A 12025-nucleotide genomic window follows, 5' to 3' on the forward strand; every position below is an offset into this window, starting at 1 on the left:
TTATTTTGGTAGGGGGTGAGTGAGGGAGCAGGGAAGGCATCGTGTATTGTTATAATCTTTAAAAAAAGGTTTTTTTATTTGTAGAGGGGGAGGTAATTAGGTTTCTTTATTTTATTTATATGGAAGCACTGGGGATTGAACCCAGGACCTCGTGCATGCTAAGCACAAGCTCTGCCCTTCCCCCTTGGTTATAATCTTTCTAACTCTCCCGTGCTAATCTCAGTGGGGCCACCTTCCATTTATCTGGATTATCCGTGTGGCTCAGCTGCCTCCTTCTTGCTGCTCTTGCTCCTGCTGGGATGAGTGGCTGTAAGGGCTGTGAACAGTCATTTTTACCACGACATCTCCGTGGAGAATTCTGAGCAGTAAATTTTAAAATGCTTAATTGTGCAGAATTGAATCTGGAAGCCCCATTTCCATGTCTGTCCTCCTGGACTGCTTATTTTTAATTTTTATTCTTAATCTGTTCATTTGGAAAGAAGTAATATACTCATTAAAAAACATTATGTGTGAATGAAAGTTCTGCACTTGATATCTAATGTCAATTATGCCAATCAGACATATGATGTAGCTATAATCCATCTAACAGCTAATGTTTCAAGTATTTTTTAACATTGTTTACCCAAGTACTTGAGCATATTAGCTATTCAATAACTATTTCTAGGGTGAAAAAGTCCAATTAGACAGCTGGGCATGTGACACCTCTATTTTCAACTTAATTTTACTGTGCTTTGATTTCTAAAAACAAACCTTATAGCCAACTTTTATAAACAGATATTAATGAAGGGCTAGCTTTAACTTGAAAGTTAACTTTAATGCAGTTTTGAAGAGGAAACTCTCAGCTGTCAGCTCCTTATTTACCTGGTGTGAAGTAGGTGTAGGCACACCCTGCTCCATGAAGCGGCTGATTCTGAAGTTTCATAGAACTTAAATCTTTGCTAATTGAATCTTACTTTAGTATACATTAGAATAACTAATTCTTAAAGGCTCCCTAATGTGAGCCTTTCATATAGTGGATAAGAAAACTGCAATTTGTTTATTGCTGTCCAATACTGATGCTTAAGTTTTTAAATTAAATACAGCCACAGATAAAGGCTACTTGATTTCTAAATTTTTTTAGTAGCACCAATTAAAAAAGAAAATATAACAACTTTAAAAATTACTGTTTGCCTTCTACTTCTATTTCAAATCTGTGGCAGGCAAAATATTTGTTAAAAGCAGTAATTTTTTACCCCTTCTTTGGTTCTGACACTGTACTGTTCTTTGATGTTGTGACATACGTTTCTTCTTCTAAGACAGCTGCTATGAAAGCTTAATTAGTTTTTAATTAATGATAATTAATGTTGCCTTAAAAATTTTGTGGATTTTCTATCATGTCATAGATAGTTTGAGACTTTGGAAATATGCTGCCAGTTCTGAGACGCGAACCTGTTGGGTTTCTTCAAAGGGAATCCAGGCCCTCATTCCTCACAAAGGCTGGAGAGCTCCGTCTACAGCACAAGGGAGGTGACCTGTGCAGACAAAACAGCCAGTTTCTTTTCTCACTGGGAAGAAATTCTAGAAATGTGCAAAATCAGTCAAAAGATGACACTTATCCTAAATTGTATGTAATGTCAAGTCCGGGTAGAGCTTTTAGATATGAAAAAAATTTCCCAAATTTGAACAATTTTTGTTTTGTTACTAATATTACGTGGAAAGAAATGAAAACTGTTGGGGAAAAAATTAGAAGTTAGGAGAAGGCAGGTGAGAAAATGAGAGACCGCTCATTCAGTCTGCTTCTGGCCCCGTGGCGGGCTGGATCACCGCGTGGTGGAGTGACCCCATGCCCCCGTGCAGCAGCGCACAGCGGGGCAGGACCGTGACGCTGCTACTCTGCGGGAAAGGTGTGTGGGCAGAAGCTGTCCCCACGGTGGGCAGCCTGTAGAACCCTTTACTTTCATCAGAATCATAGGTCACACTGTGTCCGGTGTCTTAGATGACAGGTAACCAGGAGCCTGAGTTGCAGTACAAATAAAAGCTTATGAAAATAGAAAAGAAGATTTATTGTGTTTGGTCCCTTTGAAGTAAATTATTTGAAACACTAGCACTCAAACGATCACAACTGGTTAGATATGCAGGGACAGACAGTGAGTTAACGTGGTCTGTGTCATTCTGCTGTGGGCCCCGGGGTTAGGGGTCTGTCTCTGATTCCTGTGCAGGTATTGACAAGGAAGAAGGGTTACATAGCAGTTTGCCTGTGGTGTATGGTAATTTTCATGTTTTTGAAAATCTGGCCTCATGGTCTGGCATCTTGGGAAACTTCCAAGTCTTAGTGGAGAGACTCTGAATCCAAGAAGGCAGACTCCAGTTAGCTCATGGGAACTACCGGGATGGACTGCTCCAGTCAGATGCATCATCCAGGACCAAAGAGGACGGTACTGGTTTGGGGTGACTAATTCTGCCACCTCAGGACCTCTGTAAGGTGGCCTTTGCATCCTGCGTGTTGATAAGAGGAAGCACAGACCTGGGTGGTGGAACACACCCAGTCCCATCCCTGAACATACAAGTGATGTGTGTTCAGCACCGTGGCTTCACATAATAGATCTTCAGTAGACGCGAATAGAATTGAACTAAATCTCTCAAGTCTAAGAAGCTTCATCTCCTGATTTTTCAATGTCAGGTAAGTCATTTCCACCCGAGGGAGCTCATATATGCTACCTCATGAGAGGGTGTCTACTAAATTTGTTGAAGTTATTTTATAAAATGTCATAATTGCCAGTCATGCATCAATATCTGATCACAAGGGTTGGAGAAAGGTTTGGTTTTTAGAAATAAAAACACCCTAGAAGGAAGCCAACGTTTAGTGAGCCCCTTGTGTTTTATCCGTTATCATAAGATGCATGTTTAAGGATAAACCTGTGTTTACTGGCACAAAAGTTATTAGCACTGCTTTATTTACTTTATTCGTGATCCAGAATGTGTTCCACTGCTCCAAAATTCTCACTACAGAGCCTTGTGATTTGTTATGCAGTTGTGCAGCTTAGAAGGTGCTGTGCAGGACAATTGGGTCTTCTCATCTTTGTTTTCCCTTTTAATTGATGAAGCAAAGTACCATTCAGCAAAGTCTATTTTTTAAAGTATTTATTCAGTTGACAACCAATCCCAAACTAAAAGAGATGAAAAATAACATAATTAAGAAAATGACAAGTTGCCTGTAGCTTGATGTGTGTGAGGAAGAAAGGCGGTCTTACAGTTTCCTAGCGGATGATTAAACCAACACCTGTGCGTAAGTTCTGACGTGGCTGACGGTGACAACCAGTTTTCTTAAGGATTCAGCAGTGGAATAAATTCGACTTCTGAGGGGAATGAAAGGATGTGTTTAAAAGGTGTCTGTCTTGTTTTGAAATAGCAAGGTTGCTGAGAAGCAGGGCAAACAAAGGGCCGGAGGAAGTAGCACCAGGCAGAAGCAGGATCGGCCTGAGTTCTGCCACTAGCTGTGACCTGATGGAGCCTGAGCTGTGCATTTCCCAGCTGTAAAACGAGCAGTTGAATCGATGCTCTAAGTGATCCCTGGCAAGGAAGGAAGGTTCTAGAGATTCACAGCCTAAGCCTGGTGAGAGGAGCGGGTGGAGGCATTGTCCCTGAGCCATCCCTACAAAGAATTCACAACCCACAAGGGCCTGTGTGAATGTGACTGAAGCTTGGTAGCGTTAAAAAAAAAGGCCCAGTTCTAAGTCTCAGATGGTCAAACATTTGGGCAAGTCACAGCTTTTTAGCATCTTATGTTCTATAATTTGTAAGATGAGGGAGCTAAGTCTCTGTCTCTACAGCTCCTCTCAGTTTCAACATTTAAAAAATCATTTTAATGGAATTTTAGAAAAGCAGAGATTTTAATCTAAACTGAATATATTTTAGATATATGTCCATTGAATGAATTAAATGATAGAAGAATTAAATATTGTTGTTCAAGTGCAGAAAATAACACTATTAGAAATAATCTCGGAGTCAATTTCCTAATTAGTAGATTCAGCATGATGGATATTTCCCTAATAGCAAAGCAATTATTAATACATAAATTCTCAGTTTAATAATTACCTTTAATTTTCTTTCTTTTTTTTTTTAAATGTAACAGCCCCTCATCCTGCTGTTGTTATAATGGTTGCATTGTTTACACGACACAGGATAAATCTTCCCAAAAAAAGTGCTCATGAGACATCCACAAAGGAAAACAAACATACCGTTGGTTCAGATAGCCCAAAGAGCAGAAAGGCACTCTTTCATCGGTTCAGAACATCATTTACTACTGATTTTAAGGAGTCACTCATTTTTGGCAGCCTTCTGCTCACAAAACTTAATGTGTTTTATGCTTTAATTAATTTGAGATAAATTTTTAGAAAAATTCAATTCTATCTGTGAGAGAGGAAGCATTTTCAGATCGTATAGTTAAGACTTCAATGGTATGAGAGCAAGTTTAGAAAACATTTTTATTAGACAAATTATTTAGACAAATTATACACAGAAAGCTCTGCCACTCATAACTGAGGCCTCCAAAAAGTGTTTTGTGTATTTGTATAATAGGCGATAACATCAAAATAGGCCTATTTTAAATATTGTACATGGTTAACAGTTTGTTGATAGCTAAAATCACTGCAACATCTGGTATGTCCCTATATAGCTCGTTGTAAAGATTTTTTTTGTTTTAAAATCAGAGTTGTGAATGAGATCATGAATGTTACAAGGGAAAACAAGTTGTGCATGCACTTAGTTACTTGTTGCCCTGGAAACAAAATGCTTTTTGCATGATAAGAAATTTTTCTGCCTTACACAGTAGACAATATTTGAAGATTTAGTACAAAAACAGTGACAGTACAAGATGCTCCCCAGAACAGAATTAGCATCAAAATATAATATACCTTAAGAATATACCTTTTAATTTCTCCTAAAGCAAATCACATAGGTTGATTCCTATATCAATCCTAGCCACGGAATGAATTAGATTAAAATAAGGGTATGGCTACATAAAAACACAGGATAAGTTCTTGCTTCCTACTTAACCACACTTTAATTTAAGGATTACAAACAAAGTTCAGCCTACGTTTCTAACAGGTAAGAATGCTACTTCAAAAGGGTTGTGCACAAAGAGGCACTGTTTTTTGCTGTCATTCTTTTATACACTTGGCACTAATGTAAAAAATACGTTACTCCTCCAAATAGAACTGAATAAAAAAAGGGGTTAAGTTGAGAGCCCAGCATGGTTATTCTATTTTCTTCTTTAGGATAATGTAGGACAGTAATTAAGGCCACATCAATATTTCTTAAGGGCTCCCATCTCTCCCCAGCTACAGTTGTATTGATTGGCTTACTGCTTTGGAAGAGAATTTCTTCACCTTCAATGATCTACGCTTAAACTCGTATAGAGCTCTATGTGCTGTGGTGGACGTGGTTCAGCTAATAGCATTTTTCCATTCAGATAATTAATTAAAAGTAAAATGATCAAGGTTAGCTTTATACACGGCTGACTAACAAATGCAGAACCTATTCAAATGAGTCACATCTAGGAACACATATTAAATCGCCCTGGATGTTTTAATAACAAAAGTATAAAATATTTTCTGTTGGCAAACGATGCGAGTCAGAATAACATTAAAGCAACCTGCCTTTTCTAACTGAAAAGACCCCCTGCACTATACATAATTCCTGTATACAATACTTCTTTTTTCAAACTAAAGCTTTATTAAATGAATTGCAATAGCAATGGCCGCCTTTTAATATATATATATACACATTATATAGGTGCATATATATGTATATATAGATGAGATACTAATTTATTTAACACAATAGAGGCTGCTGCCGTATGATAAGTTTACTGTACATAAGAAAAAACTTTTAATACTGTACAATCACATAAAGGTCATATGCACTGTTGCAGTGCAAGAGTAGTTTTAACTGTAGTCTTGACTGGCATATTGATGGCTTTTTTGTAATCCTACAAAATTGCATTCTCATAATATGTGGCCTGGATGATCTGGAAATTATTCTATAAACACTGCAGGGGTTGCCTTTGGTCCACAGTTAAAGGACACTCAACAGCAGTGGAGCGTTGTTGGGGTGCAGCTGAAGGATGATGAAAGACTGACGTTATTGCAATTATATTTTTAAAAACAGAAATGTTACAGAAGAGGCCTTTATGCAAAATTCATCCTGCATATACTCTGAGTATACTCAGTGCACGTTTCCTATACTTGAAGTACAGCATATGAAGTGCGGACTAATAAGATCCTAGTGTACTACCTGCTGGGGGAACAAGTTGACTAATGAAAAGAAGTGGAGGGAAATGTACTGGAAGAGAGGGAAAAAGAGAGAGAAAGAAATCGAGGAGAGGGAGGAGGGAGAAGGTAGAGAGAGAACTAGAATTGTTACTAAGAATCCTGATTAAAAAAAAAAAGTTACATCCATGTTAGTCCCACAATATTACAGTCGCTCCTTGCAAAGGGAGTCCTACCAAAGAAACAGTGAAGAGATTTTTTTTGCGGCTCATATGGAGGTGCCTCGGTCTGGATCATTGCCCAGATTGAGCCCCAGGGTAGGAGTTGGTTGATAAGGAATAGATGACATTGTTTTTATAGGACTCCTGAAAAAGCCCCCATTAGGTGCCCTGTGCCTAAAAGGGCCAGTTCGGTGCTCAGGCACGTTGCCAAAAGCGAAACCAGAGGCAGCTTTAGCTGACAGTGTGCGGCTAAGAGTCTGGATCTGCTCTGGGATAAAGGTGGTGGTGGTGATATGAGTGTTCCTGAAATCACTGATTTGCTCCAGTGCTTGTCGTGTTGGCAAAGTGTCAATGTCCAGAGGGGTCAAGTCAATTGACGAGGTGGAAAACTGTTTATGGGGGCTGTCGTCATCTGTGCACAAGCTATTTACACGTCTATGGAGGTGCTCCAGGTCAATTTCCTTGTCATCCTGGAGATGAAGAAAAAGAAGATAAGGTTCTCATCAGTACTAGCTTCCATGGTTAAAAAAAATAAATAAAAAGTAGTTCAGCAAACATGAGATGTAATGAACTGAACTTGGGAGTTTATTCATTTAACAAATATTTACTGAGCACCTAATATGAGCCAGGCACTGTGCTAGGTTCTGGGGGTACCAATAGGATTCTGAGATATCTACATTTTTCTTCCAATAAAAGTTCTAAAATGAGCATACGCCACATGCAACTACAAAATACAGGAGCAGTAGACGGGCAAGCGCCTTTTACAAGAGCAGGGACAGACCCAGGCAAACTTACACAAAGAAAAAGTATGATTTGGTCACTCACCCCCACCCCCACCTCTTCATTATGCATGCTTCCTCCTGCTTCAGGCATTTCATTCCCAATTGGATTTTTGTTCCTTTCCACTACTCGTTTCTAACCTTAACTTTTTGTGCTTGGAGATGCTGATATGCTAGTTCACACTAAAGTGTTAGTGACTGTTAAAGTGTTATTTCTCTTTAGGCTAGAAGTATGTGAGATTGTTTAGAGAGAGCAACACAGGAGAATAAATTTCTAATTGAGGGATTTCATACACTCGAGCTATCTAGTACCTGAATGAGGCAATAGTGAGAGGTCAGCACGGGAAGCTTTAGAGACCCTTCGTGTCATGACATGTGAGTGACAGCTCCAGTTTAGGGCCAGGTTTGTATGAAATGGCCTCTAAATCAAAGATGCTTTAAGCTAGACTAACGGAGTCTTAGTAAGAAATGCTTAATAAAGAAAAAGGAAATAAAACCTCAGGTCTCCGGAGTTGAAACTAATTCATAAATCCCTTAGGATTTTCACTAAAAGTGAGCATTAAGCCCAATATTTGAAAAACAAAACCGGCAGGAGATAAACTTGTCCTTTTCATCTGTCTTATTTATAGCCAAGTTCAATAAATTGAGTTTATGAGGATTTAAAAATATCTATTAATCATAAGAGGACAAAACATTTGTTCGTATGCTCTGGATTGGCTGTCATGAATTAGAAGGGAGGGTGTATGTTTTCATTGTGCTCTTATAGCGCTCCTCAGTGAAAGTTATTTTGATGTGCATCACTGTTTTTCCTTCTCCTTTCTCATTTCAAAATCCAATAAAAATATCCATTAATGCAATATTATCACTGAGACTTCAGAGGGTTGAAAGATAGAATTTTATGGTTCCCACAGCAACTATAATGTAGTCATCCATCAATAGATATAATAATGCGAAAATTTTATATCATATATAGTAATTCAAAATATAAGGAGCTTGGGGAGTCCTTAATTTCCAGATTTTTCAGAATATGAAGTCTCGGCTATAATGTTGCATTAATGTGGTCTTTTGCATTGAATCAATGTCAGGAGAGATACCAGAAGTTTATTCCGCAAAGAAAACACTACAATAAAACCTGATTAATTTTTCATTTCTACGCCACTAATTTAGAGTGTATGACCATTCAGACAGGTAGGAAGCTAAGATTTATCTTTGCTAAGCCAAGCTTTTTCTTATAAATGGTGCTGATCAATTTTGCATATAAGGTGGTAGAAAGGAATCCTCAGACAGCTTTAGAAAACAATCTGTTTGAAAGAATATATTAATATGCAAAAATTCATATGCAAATGAGAAGCCATTTGTATTTGTGTCTTAAAGCAGATCCTCTCAGGGTTTGCTCAGGCAGCATTAGCCAAGGTCTAGTTACAGAAAGTTGAAAACTGTCCTTCTTGGAAACTATCCAGCCAGTCACATCATTCAGCAAATTCCGGGTGTTTTTTCATTTCAATTTGTGAAACTTTAGTGAATATGATTTCATTATTTAAAACATGTTCACCTTTTTAGTCCAGTGGAAATAGGATAAATAAATCAAGTGGTTCAACTTCAGATAGTCTTTGATAATTTATAAATCCCACATTTTCTGATGAAAACAAGGCACAAGCCACTTTAAAAGATATACTATATGTAACTCTGAAATTATTCTTTCAGATCTCTGGAAAAATTTTAATATGGCCCTGGAGTTAAGCTGACTCACAAGGAAAGGAGAAAAATTGAATTCTAGATGATTCCACGGTGTGGACTCGTTAAACTTAGAGCCATCAAAGAGCTGAAAACATGCCCAGCTCTACAGAGCCACATACACACGGGGGAGGCAGTCGCTGGAGGTGAGAGAAAACTGGTTGTTTTATTGCAGCACCGAATCTCAGAGGCACAAGTAACGTACGTATAAGGTAAACAACTAACGGAAAGAAAATAATCAGTGTCTCTGTGAACTGATCAAGGGAATCACAGCCTTTAAGAAAATCATGGACTCAAGGTCCATCCTGAGATTTGGGACAATTTCAGAGCCCATTAACGGCACATGAAATTGTCAGTCTTTCGAACACTGTGGTCTTCTCTTCAGTTATCTGGGATGGCTTAAAATGAAAATTGGTAGCGGGCTTACCAATTTTTACATTTCACAAATGTCTGTTCTCTCTTCCAGGAAAGAAGACAGACAGACCACCCCAACCCCGTCCCCTCTCCTCGTGATCACCCTCCCTGGACATACACCTGCGCGTCGGCTAAACCCAGTGCTGAAGGTTTCAATCAAGTACCTCTTTTGATGGGACCCTGGAGCCTTTCCTCTTGTTCCACCACGTCTCCAGCATGGCTATAAAGCAGGAGAGGACAATTCCAGCAGCCAGGATGCAAAAAACTCCTGCAAAGCTCTTTATGTCCAGGGCACCTCCTTTCTGCTTCGTGTCCACTGAGGAGTACAGGTCACACTGGCCGTTCTTGGGCCACCATTTGTGCTTCAGGATGTCCATGTCCCCGTTCTGCTGAAGCTCCAGGATCCTTGGGGAGTAAAACACACAATCATGCATTACTGCAGACATACTTATTGTCTCTGCCCACGGCTCATCCATTAATACTCATCATTAATACTCCCACTTCTGAAGGATGGTGGCTGTCCAGGGAAATGAATACACATATTAGCCTGCAGATGGAAACATTATTACTGCTTTGATTCTATAGACAGACGTGTGCCACAGTGCTCTCCCCTCTCCTTTCTTCCATTCCCCTCTCCTCCCTTCCCTCTTTCCCTCCCTCTCTTCTTTTCCTTTTTTGGGGGGTTCATTTCATAATCCTAGATATTTAACCCCCCTGCCCTGGTTTGTCGCAACGTGTTTTTACAATTACATTTCAGAGGCGCTGTTTTTATGTGGTTTCAAGCTGCTGCGGTTCTGCATTCTTCCCTACATGCAGAGCGATGCTCTGGCTCTTAATGCTTTTATGAAGAACGTTTTGCTGCTTAGAGCAAGATGCTGGCATAATGTCGCCCAGCATATGCTACACACACAAAAATTCAATTAAAAAGACTTCTATTATTTAACACAGTGAGGGAGAAAGCCTTGGGACAAGTTTGAAGTTGATAAAATACACTATTTTGGGTTTTTCACACAACTGCTCGAGTTTCCTTTTAATGCCAAAGGGGAAATAATCTTACCTTGGAGAACAAGAGGAAAAGTTGACCAGAGGCTTTCAGAAGTAGTTCAGTTCAAATAAGAAATACCCTCTTTCTTCTTCTCTCCCCCTGGAGAGAGTCTGGGGTAGCTGCAAAGACTGCAGCTTTTATAAAGTGTGATTTTCATAGAAGTTTTATTCTCAATTCCAAACACTCTCTGGGCTCTACCTAAGACCAGCTCCAGCCCTTCTCCACCTGTACCCCTCCTCACAGGTCGTGAGCTGGCCAAGTGTGTACCATCCTCAAGGCTCCCTAGGATTTCCTGCCCAAACAGCCCGAGCGCCCACCCAGGACTCGTGAAGGCCGATTCCCGTGTATGACTCCCGAGAGCAGATCCTACAACCACGGGTGCACACAGGTCTACAGACGGGTGTTTGAGGAGTGTGGACAGAACTCGATCTGCAAGCTCAGGTGCACAGATCTCTGTGTGGGAGACCTGTCACTGCCCAGAGCAGAGCCGGAGGTGGAAGAGGGAACCAAAGGCTGCCTCCCCAGGCCACTGGGTCCGCGCAGAACTCCTAGCTGGTCACAAATTAGAAACTCAAACCTGGCTTCCTAGAGATCACGAAAGTGTATTTGTCAAGTTAAGAGGTTAGCAGGTATTTTACCTAACAGTACTCAGCTTGATTTATAATTTTTACATGGTGAGATGTAGCATAGGTGGACCCATACTTGTACCCCTGCCTCAGCTCTTAGATTCCTTGGGGAGTGGCTGCTTAAAACTTTACAGAGAAGAACCAAGCCTGTCTGGAAGGAGTAAATAACTCACTTTTGGTGATGCAGTTACCTTTTTTTTTTTTTAACCTGTTTCATGTCATCCACGTGTCTATGAGAATGAGCTAAATGATAACGTGGGAGAAGGGATCAACATTCAGTCAGAGTTACATGGTGGAGAGTTGGTCCCCGTCATCTCCTTTGGGCATTCCCACAGCCTCACCCATAGCACCGCCTGCTGACACTCCAGGACCAACATCGCACTGGAGCCCCCCTCACAGTCTGGATTTTCTTCTTATGAAGTTGATCGGTTTAAAAGGTCTGTTGCTTCAGAGTGTTGCTCCCAAAGAGCAGTACATTTGATTTGCTGGATTTACTAAGATGATTATGCATATTAATGGATTATATTTCACCCTTACTCCAGCCCCTATCCCAGATAAAGTCATTTGCATTTCCAGAATATCCAAAAATGTGTCCAAGGGACACTAGCACCCAGAGGGCTTCTGCAAGAAAAATGTCCTGTGGTCATCAACTTTGAGAAACACCCTCTTGGAAATTTACAAAGTCAGACTATTAAAAGCTTTAAGAAGAAACCTGTGGAAAAGAAAACTTGTATGATTTTGTTTAATCCAGCATTTCCCCACTTCATCTGACTTTCATTCCCTTTTCTCATTTTTCTCCCCCATAACATATATTAATAATCCGTGGAGCTAAAATTTTGAGGAAGACACTTGAGAAATAGTGCCTTGAGCCACAGGAGCAACTCCTCGTGGGCATCTGCGGCCCTGCCACACACGTGTAATCACAGCACCAAAGCTGCCTGGGTGGCTTCTCTACGGA

At 40.0% G+C, this 12025-nt stretch overlaps 1 protein-coding gene across 1 annotated transcript in view; it reads right to left on the reverse strand.

The window, feature by feature from the left end:
• Positions 1 to 4445: 4445 nt before the first annotated feature.
• Positions 4446 to 12025, reverse strand: part of GRID2 (glutamate ionotropic receptor delta type subunit 2) — a 1264409-nt gene continuing 1256829 nt past the window's right edge. The window contains exons 15-16 of the mRNA XM_072940458.1: positions 9561 to 9801; positions 4446 to 6939 (exon numbers count right to left, since the gene is read on the reverse strand). Coding sequence (XP_072796559.1) covers positions 6517 to 6939; positions 9561 to 9801 — 664 coding nt within the window. The 3' untranslated portion in view covers positions 4446 to 6516. The remainder of the gene's footprint in view (positions 6940 to 9560; positions 9802 to 12025) is intronic.

This window comes from Vicugna pacos, chromosome 2 (assembly GCF_048564905.1).
Source record: "Vicugna pacos chromosome 2, VicPac4, whole genome shotgun sequence".
NCBI classification, from domain to species: Eukaryota; Metazoa; Chordata; class Mammalia; order Artiodactyla; family Camelidae; genus Vicugna; species Vicugna pacos.